Source organism: Pimephales promelas, chromosome 7 (assembly GCF_988280905.1).
Source record: "Pimephales promelas chromosome 7, fPimPro1.hap1.1, whole genome shotgun sequence".
Taxonomy (NCBI): domain Eukaryota; kingdom Metazoa; phylum Chordata; class Actinopteri; order Cypriniformes; family Leuciscidae; genus Pimephales; species Pimephales promelas.
The window spans coordinates 11,645,400-11,665,528 of NC_142775.1; the positions used below are offsets into that span (position 1 = coordinate 11,645,400).

Consider the following 20,129-nt stretch of genomic DNA (forward strand, 5'->3'; position numbering starts at 1 on the left):
TCAATGACATCTCTTCTCTGATGATGCGTTTACTGTGGGAGAACAAATCACAACTTCCATTTAATGACAACTTGGAAAAAAAGACATGAATGCATGAAAAAATTTGACTTCAATTAACATTTTAAAGTGCTTTTCTGTCCTTTTGTGTTCAACAGTGTAAAGAAAGTCACAAGGGTTTGTCAAATCAAGTGTCACAAGTCAAAGTGTGTCAAAGTCACTTTGAAAGTCAAAGTGACATGAGGGGGGAGTATAGAATGACCATTTTCATTTTGGGTGAACTATCCGTTTAAAAATACTGTACAATACTATACCTCCAGCATGACCACACATATCTGTTTGACACACTGGATGATGGCTTCCGGGGTGCCGGAGATTGTCACTGCGCGCTCTGTGGAGTTAGGCAACATGTCCCCTGCTACCTGAACCTGAGCTCCTGTGGACTGGAATGAGAGAGAGAGAGAGTTTATGATCCAGAGCATCCAGTGCTGATTATGGTGTGATCTGCTCTGGGACCAAACACAGCTCTCAGGGGAACGCTGGGACAAATGTTGCCATCTGCATGCAAGCATATGTTTCTGCATAAGCAAAAGTCCTTGGTCTAAAAAAGATTGGAGCCTTGCTATAGAGTAATCATGGCAATGCTGATTATGTTCTTGTCTTTTAGTCTGGGATATAATAGCATGTGTATGGTTGCATATTAAGATATACTTTATGGATTTGACGAAGGTGAGCTTGGTAAAGCTGCATAGGCTAGTAAATTCAATGGCAATCCACGATCTGGCAGTGAGAATAACTGCAGTTTTGTACCTCTCTCATCTCTTTGATTTTTGAGCCTCCCTTGCCAATGAGGGAGCCACACTGACTGGCGGGCACCACGAGACGCAGAGTGACTGGGGGCTTACTGGTGGCTGGGCTGTTGCTCATGGAGTTGATTATATCCTGAAGAAATATCAGAAAGTATTTACATAAGCAATGAAACTTTAAAATCGCTGCAACAACAATGTGGCTAATCTATGTGAAGATGTTAGTGCATTGAAACCAGACTAATCTTATCTTTTTAGTTTGTGTCTGTCAAGTTCCAAATATAAAGAGAAGAAAATCAAAACTGAGTTATTTTACAAATAATCAGATTATTCAAAAATGTGAATACATTTTTTGAAAGAAATTAATAATTTTATTCAATAAAGATCAAATTATTCAGTAAAATTGATCAAAAGTTACAGTAAAAAAAAAAATGTTCTTTTTAAAAAAGGAATCCTAAATTTATCAGTTTCATAAAAACAACTGTTTTCGACCAAATATTTCTTGAGCACTGGATAAGCACATTATAATGATTTCTGAAGGATCGTGTGACACTGAAGACTGAAGTAATGATGCTAAAAATTAAGTTCGATCACAAGAATAAATAACATTTTACAATATATTGAGATAGAAAACACAGTTATTTTAAATGTTAATATTATTTCACAATATTGCAGTTCAGGAACAAATGACATTTTACAATATATTGACATAAAAAAACAGTTATTTTAAGTAAGCAATAAGGTACAAGAGGCTGTGCTGTATCGTGAACAAGTAACGGCTGAAGGGCTTTTTGCTTTTATAAAACGGTTACCACACAATAAAAATATTAAACTAAAAACAAATTAATATATGTATTAGTGCAACTTTCATGAAGTAAAATCACTAAAAGCCTTCCTTCTGCTAGAAAAAAATAGTCCCTGACCGTGAACGGCAACAATGTTCCAGTGTTACCTCCGCTTCAGTGTTACACTCCGCTTCGTGTCGTGCCTAACAATGCCCTTCAGCCGTTACTTATTCACGATACAGCACAGCCTCTCATACCTTATTGCTTACATATTTCACAATATTACAGTTTTAACTGCATGTTTTGATTAAATATAGAGAGCATAACGAATGTTTTAATGGTAGAGTATACGGTATTATTAACATTGGCAAATAACATTTTGTTTGTGTTAAGAGAGATCTTCAAATACTGCATTCAGGACAGCACCTCTTCAAACTTGTATGCGATCATAGCGAAGGCCTTAAAGATGGCATCTGTGGGTCCAGTGATGGTGACGATCCTCTCAGGACAGTTTCCTTCTGAGATGTTGATGCGAGCACCGCTCTGTAGGGTACCAAATGTCAAATTAACCCTCTTGTTTCTGTTCTGCTTGTTGTCTGAGAGACTCCAAGAGCCTTTTAATAGCTCAAAAATACACTTATAGGTCCCAAGGTGAAATAAAAAAGTAAATTATATTGTTATTTCCGGACATAGAAAACAAGGTCACTGTGATTCATGAACATGAAAAACAAATATCAACAGAACAAGAGTTCTATGTATTGGTGCGTTCTATTATTCATCCGTCTCGGAGATCCGATTCGGACGACAGACGTTGCCTAGCAACACGCCCCCTTTCCTCGGATTTCTCCTCTCGGACGTCGGACAACCGTGAGGACACCGAGAAAGAATTCCGTTTCGGAATTCAAGATGGCTGCGCCCTGTGACTTGTAAGAATGAATTGTTTTTGAACCGCTTTGGTATTTTAAATGACGGTTATAATCACTCGTATTACTGCGTCCCCTGTAGGTATGGGAATCGGTTGTTGTGAGCGCAATTACTGACGTTGCTAGCGTTGCTAACAGAAGATTAACATGAAAAACATTAATAAAGTGAACATTTTCAAGTTCAAATGGCTGCGTTTTAATAAGGTGTAGTCATAATATTTTTTCGTTTTAATGTAAGTGCCTGGTACTCGGTCAGTGCTACCATTATAACAGCTTTCCGGGTGGCGTCCATTTTTTTCTCCGACTCGGACGCGTAAAACAAATAGAACCTTGAATAGAACGCTTGAAGTGTGGACGTGACGTCAAATCCGAGATCCGAGACGGTTCGTTATTTGTCTTTTTATTTAATTTCCTGTATAACACTTTGGTCCGCTTTGGTTGTTTTAAAAGGGTTTATAAATAAAGTTTGATTGATTGATTGAAAAGGGTTTCGGTGAAATGAATTAGACAAGAAACATACCTCTTCACGCATCTTCTTCACAGTTTCCCCTTTCTGTAGCAAAAAGAAGGACTGAATATTTAGATTCAGAGTTTAAAACGTATAAATATATATACACACGCATGCTTGTATATATTAAAGAAATATTTTCATATACTGTACGTATATAGATTTATATATAATTTATATTTTATATAAATATAAATATTTTATATATAAATAAAAACAATTTTTCTTACAAAGTACAAAGTAATTATACATAATACACCCACATACTGTATACTATGTAAACACAAACTTTTATTTTGGATGCGATTAATCGTTTGACAGCCCTAATATATATATATATATATATATATATATATATACATATACATATATATATATATATATATATATATATACACACACACACACACACACACACACTGACATACCTTTCCGATGATGCTTCCCACTTCCTGCAGGAATAAAAAAAAAAAGAGCCAATAAAAACTTTGCATAAGCAAAACATTTTGGCCATTCAGAATTGTATAAGGACAAATTTCCGCATGAAAATGGCTCTATTTTATATTCAGTCCTTGCTTCCGGAGATTTAATGAGTATAAAATGTCACTGGTACTGACGACCCCTGGTTCACCTTGGCCTGAAACAGTGGGTCAGGAGAGGACACGTCCCTCAGGCACACTCTGCAGTGACATCATCCACTGCTCTGCGGGCTCAGCTTACCTTGCCGTGCATGAGAAGCCGGATGGTCAGGGTCACATTCAGCCCGCCCTCTGACTGGACTTTGTTGGGTTCCATTCTAGGAGTGGAGGTGAAGCAGGAATATGGTCACGTGACAGGAAATCCCCAGGAGTAGGACAAGAATGATGGTTCAGCAGCCAACCAGTCACCTGCAAGGGGGGACGGGATAACCACACACAAGAGTCATCATCAGCCCACGACTTCCAAATGAGAAATGAAGACGTGGTAGAATGTGTGGATCTGCTCAGGAGTGCTTGGAATTAAATGAATGTTCATGTTTTTGAATATTGACAAATGAATATTTTTTTTTTCTTTTTCTGTAAATAAATTCAGCCTTGGTATTGCGAAATACTCTTACAATTTAAAATAACTGTTTTCTATTTTAATATTTTAAAATGTAATTAATTCCAGTGATGCAAAGCATCATTACTCCAGTCTTTAGTGTCACATGATCCTTCAGAAATCTAATATGCTGATTTGTTGCTCAAGAAACTATTATTATATCAACATTGAAAAAAGTTTTTGCTGCTAGTATTTTTGTGAAAACCCTCATTTTCTTGTTAAATAAAAAAAGTATTTTGTAACATTACAAAAAAGTATTTACTGTCACTGATTAATTCAATGCATCCATGCTGAATAATTGTATTAATTTATAAACAACAAACACAAAAAAAACACTCGCTGACCTCAATCAGTAGTGTAAATAAATACAAATTCTACTTACAGTTAAACAATTTAAAAGAAAGTTTATAGTCCATTCCAAAGAGATTAAAAGCAGAAATCTGAATCTTGTAGTTTTGAATGAATTATTCTGTTAAAACCTATTTTTTTATTTATCTGTTTGAGGTAGAACTACTTCTCAATATAGATATCTTTTAATTTCTGTAAAAATGTAACATAATTTTCTCACAAGCCTTATGCATGTTACGTATGTCAAATGACTAGCCTATATACATTTTATATACGGTTGTTTTATTGCCAATTAAAATTGAAATGACCAAACTTGCATTTTTTAAACGACTTAAAAGTCAAACTATTTGCTGTAATAAATTAATGAATAAATATGGAACACCAAAATGCGACATCATTAATAGCCTTTTATATTCATAGACTGAACACAAGAGGGAGCACTTCACAAGTAATCAAACTAAATATGTTTGTTGCCAGGCAGTAATCTCAAATTAATTTCAAAGACCAACAGTCGCTGAGGTCATTCGGCTTTCAGCATACACAATGTAGCACAGCTGAGTCCAATACTTCAATGGGCTATGTAACAAAATACATGTCTTACAAAAATGACATTTAACAAAACCGATCGAGTTAAAACCAATGCCCAAAAATGCCGTAAAGAATGACCAACACTCAACACAAACACAAGATGACAATATTATGGGCAGGCAAAGATTGAAACTGTTGAAATTGAAAATGAATAAAATTCTATACATTGCAAAGCCCAATTCAGTTCAATTAAAACTGTTTTACATGGTTATGATGAGGAGAAGAAAAACACACATTTTAAAATCATTTATGAAAAAGAAAATAAGTAAATTTTAAAAAGCATCAAGCCTAAATCTGGAGATTTCTTGTGGGTTTACCATAAACAAGGTCATATACACAACTTATTTTCCATTTTATGTAATAATTCATAACATTCAGCTTATTGGAATCTGCATTTTGGGTCTCTCTGATCCTTCCGATGATTTCTTATCCTCAGTCGTTATAATGAGGATCTGTCCTCTTGTGAGGGAGGGATGGAGGGAGGGGATCCTAACTCTTCAGCACAGCTTCAGACCTGTCCCCTTTTCTGTGATTTATGCCGTCATGTAGGTCTGGGGATCAACAACGATTGAGAGATTGAAACATTAAGCTGTCCCAGAGCAGCTGTCAGACTTTCCAATGGAGCGCAGGATAAAGAGAGAGCAAAAAGTGAATGATAGTGACTGTAAAAAGCACGATGAAAGAGAAACAGCATACGTGCTCGAGGATGAGATGTGAGAAGGAAAGTTGAGCGCTAATGTTCGTGTTATGTGTGAGAGAGACGCGTCGAGAAAGCAAAGGGAAGATAAGTACAGATTCACATATATGAGATGAGCTGCCAGCTGTCCGCAAATCTCCTGCTTAGCTCAGATTAGAATTTTTATGCAATCTGTGCTAAGAGCACACAGAAGCAACAGTGGACAGAAGTGAACTAGCCTTTACTCTTACACATGGATTTCCTCCATTTTAAGAAGCCCCGGCCCTGACCTGAGAAAACCTTGTGAAAAAGAAATGCGCTTAACTGTATTGAATGTATTAAAGTATATATTTTTTAAAACTGCATTTGCAGATAATACATTAATGTAAAAAAGGACTTAAGTGCATTTAAAGAGAGTACACATCTACAACGCATTCTCACCCCAAGGCGTCACCTTTGACCATGCTTCAATATTTGCAGCCCATTCTCACCCCTAAGGCGTCACTTAACTGACGCCTTGGGAAGCATTTGGACATGCTTCAATATCTGACGCTTTAGGCGCCCTTTAGCGTCAGTAAGATGACGCCCTAGGATCGCGTGTACCCTATACCCCCACCCCACACCTAAACCTAACCGCGTCCTCTAACTGACGCTTTCCTTTAGCGTCAGTTAAATGACGCCGTAGGATCGCGTCATGTAAGTGACGCTAATGCCTAGTTCACACTACATGATTTTAAAATGTCGGGCTGAACTGTGCAGTTCACACTACATGACTTGCTCTCAGTGAAATCATGAGTGTTCAAGTTGTTTAGCTGTTCACACCACACAACACAACGTGATTGATCCACAACAGGAGGTAACTCACTACACGAGTTAACAACGCACTACATAGAGATACAACCACGATCGGATGATAAGAGCATATCATTTATGACTCAATGAGAGCTGTTTCAGTACTATAGTACGGTCTAAATCCTGAAAATAATCAAACCAATAACGAGTTGACAACAACACGATTCTTTTTGGTCTAGAAACCATGTTTTGTAACGAAAAAACACGCAATAAAACGAACCAGAAATGACGCGAAACTGCAGAGAAGAACACAACACGCGAATATGGACGTCAGACAGAAACTAGTGCTGCACACTGTTTGCTCGACGATCTGCTCTGAGAAAAAAAAAATGCAAAAAAGAAAAAGTAAGATTTACCTGGTGTCCTCAACCCATGCGTTGCTATGATTGGCTGTACTCATGACATCACTGAGATTGAGTCGCGCGACTGCTCGAGATATCTAGCATGCTAGATATTTTTCTGAGCTCGGTGACCTGTCTGCGAGGTGTCTGCGAGCTGTCTTTGATGCGTTGTTGGCTCTTTCACACTAACGGATTGGCGAGCGTTAATCGTCCGCTAATCGCCCGCGATTTGCACGCGATAACACCCTGACTTGTCGGCGACTCAACGATTTGCAAATCGGGCTTAAATCGGGCTTAAAATCACGTAGTGTGAACTAGGCTTAAAGGGCGCCTAAAACGTCAAATATTGAAGCATGGTCAAAGGTGACGCCTTGGGGTGAGAATGCGTTGATATTTGACGTTTTAGGCGCCCTTTAGCGTCACTTACATGACGCGATCCTACGGCGTCATCTAACTGACGCTAAAGGAAAGCGTCAGTTAAAGGACGCGGTTAGGTTTAGGTGTGGGGTTGGGGTAGGGTACACGCGATCCTAGGGCGTCATCTTACTGACGCTAAAGGGCGCCTAAAGCGTCAGATATTGAAGCATGTCCAAATGCTTCCCAAGGCGTCAGTTAAGTGACGCCTTGGGGGTGAGAATGGGCTGACATCTAAGACTAAGTACACTATTAAAATTTTTCAAAGTATCTTTATGATCATGTTTTAATAATTTTGTGTCAAGCTTTACTGAAGGTTAAGTACCCCAATATTACATTTATCATGTACAGTTAATTCATATTAAATGTACTAAATTGCAAATGTGTAAATATCATTACAAATGTGTATATACAAAAATGTATATATACTGTATATATATATATATACACACACACACACAAATATTTAAATAGATGACATGCAAGTTTCAATAGAAATGACTTTAAATGGGACAGTGGGGCCAACAAGTATTTAGTCAGTCACTGATTGTGCAAGTTCTCCTACTTAGAATAATGAGAGTGGTCTGTAATTTTCATCATAGGTACACTTCAACTGTGAGAGACAAAATGAGAAAAAAAAAAAATCTCTGGCAAACTTCAGACGGGCCTGGACATGTACTGGCTTAAGCAGGGGGACACGCCTGGCACTGGAGGATTTGAGTCCCTCTCAGTGTAGTTTGTTACTTAAGGTAGCCTTTGTTACTTTGGTCCCAGCTCTCTGCAAGTCATTCATCAGGTCCCTCCGTGTAGTTCTGGAATTTTTGCATATTCACTCTTCCCAGCCTGGTGCAGGTCTACAATTTTCTTCCTGGTGTCCTTCGACAGCTCTTTGGTCTTGGCCACGGTTAAGTTTGGATTGTGACTGTTTGAGGCTGTGAACAGATGTTACACATGCCCTTACACATGCCAATAATACAGGTAACGAGTGGAGGACAGAAGAGCTTCTTAAAGAAGAAATTACAGGTCTGTGAGAGCCAGAAATCTTGCTGGTTTGTGGGTGACCAAAAACTTATTTTCCACCCTGATTTACAAATAAATTCTTTAAAAATCCTACAATGTGATTTCCTGGATTTTCTTTTTCTCATTTTGTCTCTCACAGTTGAAGTGTACTGAAAATTACAGACCTCTCTCATTATTCTAAGAAGGAGATCTTGCACAATCAGTGGCTGACTAAATACTGTTTGGCCCCACTGTATATTTCGGTTCACCATAAATGCTTGTAGTACATTCAGCAGTACACTTGAAATATATTTCAAAGACAAGAGAATTCTTAAATTACATAAAAATATGTACTTAAGTTCTACTTATAAGGGTCTAAAAACACTCTTAAGTTCAACTAATTACATATGATATATATTTAAACTCACAAATTTTGATTTAACTTAATTTGCGCCACAATTAAGTATCCAAGAACATTACATTCAGTTAGCATTTAAGTTTATTCTTTTGAAGTATGAAGTCATTTATAAAAGTATGCTAAACTTAACTTTTTTTACAAGAGAAATCAAAAAGAAAAAATGGCCTTATGGGTTCAGAGAAAAGCTGGAGCAATTCACTCCAAAAATAAACAATGTCAAAAAGGAAAATTACAAAGGATATGGGGTTGAATATAATGCTTTTTTATTCTTCTTCTATTTTGTCATTGTTTTGAAATATTTTCTATCATAGTGTGCAGAATCTTTCACACACCACAAATGCAATGCAATGATTTGAAAGTGACAACATCATTCAAATCCTTACAAACCAGGAACATTGCTTTCGGTAAATGTGGTTGGAAGTTTCAGGTGTGAATTTGTCGTAGGATGCAGATATCAACCGTGTGTGTACTGAACAAGATTAAAAGAGTTGACAACTGTATTTAGCTACAGTGTGTGCTTGGTCACAGAGAGCATACAATGTTCCACACTTCTCCTCGTGATTCACTTAATGTTGTAGTTCTTCATCCGCCTCAGATGGCTTAAATCTCAAATGCCTTCAAGTTCAACCCCACGTGAAATCTTATCTAATTAAATCAGCCTGTAAGATAACAAACAACATGGATTCTGTGGGCGAGGCGCTAACACCTTGTGGCAACTTTACGCATACACTACATTTAGATTGAGGAAAGGCAATCTTATCATTTATGTGATGCTAATACTCCATATCTGGTGCTTCAATAAAAAAAAAAGCTGCTTGAATAACATGAATATACTTAGATGATCATGTTTAGTGAACCGTTACGAATGCCTGAAGGATTACATTTTCAAAGTGCTTCTTTCTTTGTATATTTTGAAGAGACAAAACAGAGTGTTTCTTCAGACACTTTTATGTCCCAGGGGTTGATTTGAATACACAAATATGTATGTCATTGGAAGTTCACATATAAAATGGACCCAGGAAACTTTATCATGCCTTCATTTATTTGTATTGAAAAATATTTTCTTATAGCCCTATTCGGACAGGGGTAGTTTTCTAAAGGACATTTCAGTTATCAACAAATGTTATCTCTCCACGTCTGTGATTGCATGTACTGATTTGGATGGGACTAGCATGTCATTTTTATTACAGCAGTGGGAGAGTGTGTTTCCCAGATGGGGGCGGTACATAAGGTCATCTGCTGTGCTAGTGTGCATCACCCACGATGTATAGGTCTTTTTAATTTATTATTTATTGAAATAAAAATAAAAATATATTTTTTTATATAAAAAAAAAACCCTATCCGAGTAAACTTCACAAGTTTATAGAGGTGTCTGTTTATAATAAACTCACATAAGTGAGCAGAGAAATTGTCTTCTACCTGACACTGATATAAAGTGGGCAGTCTTCACAGTTTCTGTAATTTGGCTCCATTTATTATACATTTATAATACTTTTTTTTTTCATCATATACCATCCATATTGAAATGAAAGCATGCCAAAGACTGTTGCTCAAATGGTAGGTCAAAAAACTGTTTATATATGAAGAGTTCAGATGCAAAAGCCTCTAAGTGCCATTTGAAATTTTCTTCTAAAATGATCATTTTTATCAAGCTTATATATTTAAGTTCAGTAATTTCACTTAAATGACAATGAAGATTACCTATGAATTGCCATTTAAGTGAAATTACTGAACTTAAATATACAAGCTTGATAAAAATGATCATTCTAGAAGAAAATTTCAAATGGCACTTAGAGGCTTTTGCATCTGAACTCGTCATATATATATACAGTACACTCACCTAAAGGATTATTAGGAACACCTATTCAATTTCTCATGAATGCAGTTATCTAAACAACCAATCACATGGCAGTTGCTTCAATGCATTCAGGGGTGTGGTCCTGGTCCAGACAATCTCCTGAACTCCAAATTGAATGTCAGAATGGGAAAGAAAGGTGATTTAAGAAAGTTTGAGCGTGGCATGGTTGTTGGTGCCAGACGGGCCAGTCTGAGTATTTCACAATCTGCTCAGTTACTGGGATTTTCACGCGCAACCATTTCTAGGGTTTACAAAGAATGGTGTGAAAAGGGAAAAACATCCAGTATGCTGCAGTCCTGTGGGCGAAAACGGCTTGTTGATGCTAGAGGTCAGAGGAGAATGGGCCGACTGATTCAAGCTGATAGAAGAGCAACTTTGACTGAAATAACCACCCGTTACAACTGAGGTATGCAGCAAAGCATTTGTGAAGCCACAACACGCACAACCTTGAGGCCGATGGGCTACAACAGCAGAAGACCCCACCGGGTACCACTCATCATCGCTACTACAAATAGGAAAAAGAGGCTACAATTAGCAAGAGCTCACCAAAATTGGACAGTTGAATACTGGACAAATGTTGCCTGGTCTGATGAGTCTCGATATCTGTTGAGATATTCAGATGGTAGAGTCAGAATTTGGCGTAAACAGAATGAGAACATGGATCCATCATGCCTTGTTACCACTGTGCAGCCTGGTGGTGGTGGTGTAATGGTGTGGGGGAAGTTCACTGTACTAAAATGGCCCCCACAGTCACCAGATCTCAACCCAATAGAGCATCTTTGGGATGTGGTGGAACGGAAGCTTCGTGCCCTGGATGTGCATCCCACAAATCTCCATCAACTGCAAGATGCTATCCTATCATTATGGGCCAATATTTCTAAAGAATGCTTTCAGCACCTTGTTGAATCAGTGCCACGTAGAATTAAGGCAGTTCTGAAGGCGAAAGGGGGTCAAACACAATTCATATATACAGTATATATATATATATATGAATGCATGTATGTATATACTAGGGGTGGAGCCGAATCCGAATACGGTATTCGGAAAGGCACAAATAATATGTTTTTTACGAATACTTATTCTGAACAAATACTTAAAAAAATATTTGTATTCGGGAACAAGAAATACTTTATATCAAAAAGCTGCGTTCCTCAGACCGCAGTGCGCGAGTTGGGTGAGTGACGTTCAGGAAGAGTTTACTGACACATGCTGCTCCACACAGCAACAGAGAGGGCTCGGCTGAGCGAAAAAACACTTAACTGCATTACTATTTTTGTTGAATAGATGTTTGTACCTTAACTAGGTTCCGGAGGCAGTTTATAACTTTCGGGAAGCGGAGTTTGATCGGGAGTATATTCCATTATTGACGTCTGCAGACGGGTGCTCTCATGTTCGCTCTGTTTACGTAGCTCTGTTAGCTCGGTAACGGTAATTATTTGTTTCTTATATGGCTTGGTTGAATTCTAAAGTAGAGTGCGGTCTGTTATTTTAACAGGCCGCTGCTTATAAGTATAACACACCGTTGCCATGAAAAACAGAGCGTTGCCATGGATTCTAAACGTAGAGACAGAGCGGACTATTTTTCTTTTTTTAGCGGAAGCGATACAATCGTTTTTTAAATCAATAAACTCCTTTTTATATCCATATTTTGAGTCAAATTATTGATTTATTCGGGCTCATAATCAACCTCCTCGCTATACATTATCCCTATAACTTATTCTGTCTGTTCAGCGTCCTCCTCCGTGGTGTTGGGGTTCATAATGTTCACAATTTTATTTCATTAGTTGTTGGTTTAACCATGGTTCATGAGGTAATGTCTGACTGTTATTTTCTTTTCAATGAAAATAACATGTTCATTGCTGGATTTATAGAAAAACATCAACGAATATTGCATATCCATAATTATTATAATGGATATAATTAAAGAATCCATACACTATAAAGTAAATTAAAGATTTTTATGCCTACTTTTGAAATTTACTCGAATACAAATACAAATACAAATACTTTCCCCCCCTGAACAAATACAAATACAGATACAAATACCGGCTGCTTTGCACACCCCTAGTATATACACTTTTTTTTTTTTTACATATATATGCAAATAAACCAGTTAGAGAGTGAAAGTGTTTAGTTTCTAAAAGTCCAAAGGGCCAAAAGTGGCCACAAAAACACCCAAACACAGAACAAACACATGGTTGGGTGAACAACAGCCCGCAGAATTCTGTCGACATCTGAACGCTACATCTGTGGGCTGATTACAGCAGTCATCAGAGCAAAAGCAATGACTGCATAAACACACTAATGTTACCTTAAATGGCACGTGTCCTTTCAACCACTTTCTTTTGATGTCGAAGTGTGTGTATTTAGCTAGCACATTTCCAATGCTTTTCAAAAAGTATAGGAGCAGATTAAAAATTAGCCATTGAAATACTTCACGTTTTAATTCTATTTTATGTTAATCATAAGTCTGATATCTTCCCGGTGGTAGATAAGCTCAGTCTTTTGCTGAAGCACAGGATACAGAAAGTGGGTCAGCCCTTCCTCTAAAGAGCTTCTGGCCCCTTCCTCTGTGGTACCTATTGAATTAATCACGCTTTACGCTTGGTCAAGCAGTGCTCCCAAAATGCTCCTTTTTCTATCTCTCTCCACTTTTGCATCAAACACAGCACAATACGGGCTCATTTTAATTCATAGAAATGACTAACAGCCAAACATGTTATACAGTATTTGTGAAATTATGTTTAATAATAATATTTAAAAAAAACAGTTCAGACTAAATTTCAACTAAATACACACACATGACCGCACATTCAATATTAATTCAACATTCTTAGAGGGATAGTTCAACCAAAAAGTTAAGGGGTCACATGGTGCTTTAATGTTTTCCCTTTCCTTCAGTGTGTAATGTATCTATTTGTGTATGTCACAAAGCGATTTATTCTAACAGAAACAGAACATCTTGACTGAAGTCCAGATATTACTTCCTCAAATGTACACGTCACAATGTGAAATATTAGCATAATGCTAACCAAAGGCATCCGCAAATAAAGGTGGCACGGTTTTGGTGAATATAAAAGTGTTGTCGACAAAACTGCTTTTACTTTTAGAGGATAATCAGGGGTTAAGATTTATCTATAAAGCTGGTGCTGTGCGCTACAACCCAAAAGTTAGCTTTGTTAACCTAACCTTTGTAAACCATGTTAACCTATTCTATTACACCCGATAATCAATAATAAACATATATATATATCGATAAACATATCAATGTTTTCAAAAAAGAAACATTTAAAAGGAATAGCTGCTTGAGGTAAAGCTGAAGAGTAAATGATCTCCAGTAAACTGAAGCCCGTTCTATGACACATCCTATGTGATTAATAATCAGCTAATCAAATAAACGTAATATTACAACATGCATCTGCACAAAAGGACATGCGCATGTGAACTAATTTTTTTTTTTTTACAGTAAATGGTTTGAAAGGGAACCTCTGGATGCGCTGATACACGGGCAACTACAGCACAGAGAATTACAGGATTCTATCACAATCCTGTTCTCATTATAATGCTGAATATGGCATGTATATTGGCTCTGCACATCTTCCTCTTCATTTTATTTTTCATGAAAATGATTACAGTCATCAATGCACATTTTCAAAGCCATAAAGAGAAACAACTTAAAAAAATCGGTTTATTGCATTAACAAAATAACGGTTTAACAAAATAATGCAGCTGCATTATTAATATGATCAATGATTTTTGCCTATCAAGCCTATCTAAAAAGAATATGACCGTCTCAAATAAATCGATCATAGTCAATAATGACGGACATTGCATTTGAGTTGAAATGCATTTGAGCACACTGAAGAGTGAATAAAAAAACTTCATTCTTAAATGAAAATTAGAAATTGAAAATATGTTTAAGAACAGAAAACTGTAACTTAAAATAAGTTAAACTTCTCCAATTATTACAATTTAAATAAAGTTAAAAAATTTTAATGAAAAAAGCACAATAAAATTAAAACTAAAGCGAATTCAAAATACTAATAAATAGTATAAAAGTATATAAATAGTGATAAAATAAAAGTGAAGGTTGCATCAGTGCATGTTTTGAATGACATGATTGGGCGTCATTTTCAGAACTTTAATTTTGGGTGAACTATCCCTTTAAGTTACTACATTGCTCATCTATGTGAAAACATAGTAAAAATCTGTGTAACACAGCCTTAAACTGGCAATGTTCAAATTCGATTTTGCAGATGAACCTTGAGCTGCAGGTGTCCCATAGGTTGTTTTTTTTTTTTTTAATTTTTGCTCAGTTTCTCCTATCTTAATAGTTACAATCTCAATGATTTTTGCCAAAAAATATTTCAACTTCTTTGGACTTTCTAAAAACAATGGAGGCATGAAGAAAAATAACATGGGTGATATGAGGAATACATATTGTATAGACTATAATAACTGCTATGTCTTCACCACTTCCATTCCGACTGCTATGTCTTCACCACACCATTCCGACCATGGATGATTTCCCTTGTGAGGGAGGGGATGTTAATATAAGTGGATGTAAGGAGAACACAAAAGAAAAAATAAATATTTATAGAATATTAAAAACTGGTATTTTGATAACAGCTATAGCAGGAGGAGAAAAACAATAACCCTGTTGCTTACAACGGTGTGACCTTGTAATAGGGAAAATAATAGGAGAACCTGAGGCTGCAGTTCACTCCCACTCAACCAAAAGCAACCAAACACCACACTTCCTAAAGTGAACACTGCAATGAGAAAATAAATCAAAATGCTTGTTCAGACCATAGGCTCTTTTTCTAATTAATGTGAAATGAAAAAAAAAAATTCTTGAACGTCAGGAGCCAAAAGACTGCATAAACAAGCCATTTGTCAACTGCTCAAAGCTATTGACCCCTACTGGCAGAATCACAAAACAACAGAAATGTGGGTACACTGGGATATTTAAATGATGAAAAAGAAATTGCTTAAAATGAATAATGAGTAAATACATCATCAATACTTCTTCCAAAATGTGTTTTTGTCTTGGTAAGCCTATTATGAGTGTTTATGTCACTCGCCTGTGTGTGTCACGTCATATCCATAAATAGAGAAAAGTTGCTCCAGCTTCTTTAAGGTGAGTGGCAAGTTAGTTGTCACAATGAGTGAGAAAGGTTGACATGCATCATGTTAAATCTTGAACTCGTAGAGCTCGTAATAAAACAAGAATCAACATAGGCTTGGATTTTCGGAGATGATGAGACCTGAGGGGTTTGAAATGTTGTAAAGGTGACTTGGAGATGATGTATTTATTACTTATAACAGGTGAGTAAGATATTTTATTGAAGAGATAAATTGCCATATGCAGCTCTCCAACAGAGTTCATTGTAAAGCTTTATTTTGTCAAGCGCCATTTCATTATGGTTGTTGGAATTTATTTTCAAGGAAGTACCGTGTCTGCATCTTTAGGTAGTCAGTTCCTGCAACTAAAATAGTTCTCTATCTTAAGCCCAGTAGTGATTGTTTTATGAGCAGTAGGATCATCTCTTATTAGTTTTAAGAACCATATTGATCCCAGTCACGCCGAACTAGCACAATTAAAACAATGTTCTTCTGCAAAATGCCTGCAGTTTTCTTGTTTTAACCACCAGATGGCCAAAAGTTGCATAGTGTACCTTTCATTTCTCCTTTGACAAAAAATCATAATACTGAGAATTTGACCAAAACAGTCACCTGACATTTTAGTTAACCTGAAACGGTGTTCACAAACTGATGCATTTTCAAGTGAAACACAGAGTCAGATTGGCTGAGAGGGGTGTGTGAGGTCAGCTAAAAAGTAAAGTTGTTTCAAAGATGAAGGAAACTTTTAAAAATGATTACAAAAACTACACTAAATGTGCTTCTGTAGAGTTGAAGGGTGCCGAGATCATACATTTACTGCACCCTACTTCCTTTTTAACTCAGTGACTCCAGAATGAACACTTTTACAGGAAAGACCAACAATTTCATTTCCAACAAATACTAGATCAGCAGTTATATTCAACATGAAATGGCATTCGCAGCTCATTTTCTTTTTTACAAAACCGTATTTTCCAGGTGAACAAAACATACAAAAAGTAGTCTGGGACCTGAATTGATTATCAAATTAAATTTGACACTTTGATTACAAGAATTGTTTTGACACTTTGATTACAAAGAATTGTTCTACTAATAATGTTCAACAAGACCAGAAACCTGTAAATTTGAGTTTTTCCAGGTTGACTTTAAGGTCAAGTCAAGTCACCTTTATTTATATAGTGCTTTTTACAATACAGATTGTATCAAAGCAGCTTCAAAGTGATAACAGGTAGACATAGAACAGGGAGTGTGGTCCTCTCTGGCAGAAAGATGGGGTAAGTCCCCAGACAAGTGGGCTGGCAGAAAGGCCTGGACAGATCAAGCGCCATGATTTATCGTGTTAAACACATCACTAGTCCTGTCAGTGTATCAAGGGCGAGAGCTTAACGAGAGGAGACAGTGTTTATTGGAGACACTGGCTCATGCGAGATTTCAGGGCAAATTATAGCCTGAGGCAGTTTGTCTTTTCTCTTGCTCTCGAAATCACAACCAGGGCGGGCACGATGATGAGAGACAAAAAGCAACCAGGAAGAAGGGAGGTAACGGAGAGATAATCGGCAGTATAGTGTGGCGGAAGCGGCAGTCATTCTTCATCAACCTGAAAGACTGTCAAATACTATTTTCAGAGTGGCTAAAACAAGAGCCAAATTAAATTGTTCATGCTGTCTCTAAGCATTTTTTTTATTTATTTTGTTTTTACAATTTGTCCTGGATTAGCCCTTCTTACTGCAACAAATCTGTAAAAAAAATATTTTCATGATTTGTAATCACAACATTTTTTCTTTTGTCAAATCAACTTAATTTATGTAGTTCAGATAACATAATATTTTGAGTTTCTGATGCTTAAAGTTCAATGAACTTAAAATTTTCTTACTTAAAAAAAGAACTTTAAAAAAACAGGTTAAAGGGATAGTTCACTTTGAAATTAATTTTTGGTATGTTTTATCTTACCTCAAGGGCATCCAAGATGTAAGTGTTTTTGTTTCCGCAGTAGTTTCAATTTTGATATTTTTAGAGACATTTTACCACACAAACCACTCATTTCGCGTCTTAGGCCATTACATTTATGAGTCATTAAATCATGTTTAATTTGGACTTCTCTCTGCATGCTTTTGAGGTGGTGACCATAGACCTCCATTATATGACTGATAGACAAGAACGGTTTGACCTAAAAATATCAAAATTGAAACTATTGCAGAAACAAAAACATAAACAAATTAACAAATAAATGGCTAAAGCATACCAAAAATGTATTTCAAAGTGAACTATCCCTTTAACTAATTTGATCATGCTTACAGCCAAAAATACAAATTTTGTTGAACACATCATATTATATTTAAAAAATCCCACAGATTTCCCCCAAAAACAGCCCAGAAAAAGTCTTGTAAAAAGTCCTTTTTTTGTCTATGCCTGGTCAGAAGGGTCATGCAGAGATTTTAGATAAATCAACAGTATTTATGCTTAACATGAAAATGACAATTGCTGTTGAGGATTTAATGTTGCATGCGTAGTGCAAACATAATAAAATGATTTCAAACAGGATTATGAACCCACAGCTTCCACTGAGATTTACAGCAGGATAAAAAAAAAAAAATCTAAGAGGAAAGAAATGTCTAAGAGCCAAGTGCAATAAATAGCATTTTGTATTTTCTACTATAATAAACATATGGCAAGTGAAAAGTCTGAATAATCAAAAATAAACGCTGATGTATGCAAATGAGTAACAGAACACCCACTTCTAATGTCTTGATTTTTACGTTCACAGGAGGTCACAAATGTAAAATATTTGCAAATGGCCCCCTTAATACCGATATGAAGATCTGTATTGTGATTGCTTCAGCTAAAAGAGAATATTCTCTCTGGTGATGAGGTCCTTATGATGGGTCATGGCTCTCACTGTAGGGAGGAATTCAATTAAAACCTCTGAATAAGGAACAAGGTGGGGGAATGTGATCTGCAGCCATTAGAGATACAGAAAGGGAATAATGCAGGAAGATAATTCTCACGACTGTTGCAATAAACACAGAAAACACAAAGCAATAACAGGAGCAAGAGGAAAATGCTAAAAATAATCTGAGTCTATCCACCATCATCTGGCTTGCCCTATAATCCTCCAAGGCAGTCATTACATCCGAACATAAACCGGCCATAAGCCTGCTGCATAATTCCACGCCATAAGGAGAATTTGAATGGAAAAAGTGTTGCTTTCATCCTAAACTGTCATAGTCCAAATCAATTTATGAACCCTTTCATTAAATGAATGTCAAATACTACATTGTGTATTTTGTACTTTTTCTAAATGCACACTACTTTTTAATATAACATTTTCAGCTTCTGTTAAAATAGGATGTATTACACAAATATAATCAAATCTATTGCTTTGTCTATAGTTCAACAGAAAGAGAAACATGTTCAAACAATATGTATAATTTAAAAAAGGGTTCAAAATTACCCTCATCTAAAACCTTAAATTTAATATTTACATTTTTATGTGAACAATAATATAACTGTAGAATAAATCAAGCCCCTTACAATACTGTAATTCACTACAAGAAAACTGTAGTTTTTAAATCACATTTTATTTTATTACACATATAAAATATATATATATAAACCAAAACGTTTTTAAAAGTTGTTACAAAAAAAATGAATAATTATTAAAACATATTTTAGAACCTATATATTTAATAAAAATATACATTACATTTTAAGTACATTATATAGATAGTTTATACAACACACATAACTTTGCAAATCGTTTCATTGAATGAATATTCCACATTTCTATTTGTAATCAAAATAACTGAGTTGCTTGTTAAAATGTATGTTGGTTGCAACCCTAATTGGGAGCTAAAAGTTTTTAAAGGGAGAATTTTAACCATCTTTCAAAAATATTCAAAATCATATCCTCCAGTTTACATTATGAATAACCAAAAACACTACTGATTAAGACCAAGCCAATTGTGCAAAAACCTAGTCCGCATTTTCCTTCATGCACAAAATTAGTAATCACACAGTTCTTGATACAGATAAAGTAATTTTCACCAATCAAAATCTTTCCTGAGAAACATATCGATTAAAGCAGCCACTCATCCAAATATTGATTTCCTAATCATGCAGTACAAGCACACAATGTTAAAACCAAGTGATAATACATCTTTTCACTGTAGGTTTTCTGGCACACACGTTGCCCATGGGCATGCAGAATCACCAGAGCTGGGGTCCCTTTGGCTGGGCGTTGTGTTATGAGGGAGGAGGGGGCGCATGAACACTCATATGTGAACAACTCTAGAGGAGCCTTTTGTTGCAGTACGCGTGTCTGCAGGGGCACCCTCCCCTACTCAGCCTGACAGGCGGCTTGAAAACTGTCAGCCCTGATCACTCGCCCTTGCCTGGATCTCAACCCAAATTATAAT

The 20,129-nt window shown here is 36.3% G+C and overlaps 1 protein-coding gene across 9 annotated transcripts in view; it reads right to left on the reverse strand.

Annotated features, from left to right (window-relative positions):
• The window catches only part of pcbp3 (poly(rC) binding protein 3), an 88,577-nt gene that overhangs the window by 16,401 nt on the left and 52,047 nt on the right, over nt 1-20,129 (reverse strand). For all 9 annotated transcript variants that reach the window (XM_039669269.2, XM_039669267.2, XM_039669273.2 and 6 more), the window contains exons 6-11: nt 3,740-3,906; nt 3,448-3,471; nt 3,032-3,064; nt 2,015-2,131; nt 808-939; nt 312-440 (exon numbers count right to left, since the gene is read on the reverse strand). In XM_039669269.2, coding sequence (XP_039525203.1) covers nt 312-440; nt 808-939; nt 2,015-2,131; nt 3,032-3,064; nt 3,448-3,471; nt 3,740-3,814 — 510 coding nt within the window. In that variant the 5' untranslated portion in view covers nt 3,815-3,906. The remainder of the gene's footprint in view (nt 1-311; nt 441-807; nt 940-2,014; nt 2,132-3,031; nt 3,065-3,447; nt 3,472-3,739; nt 3,907-20,129) is intronic.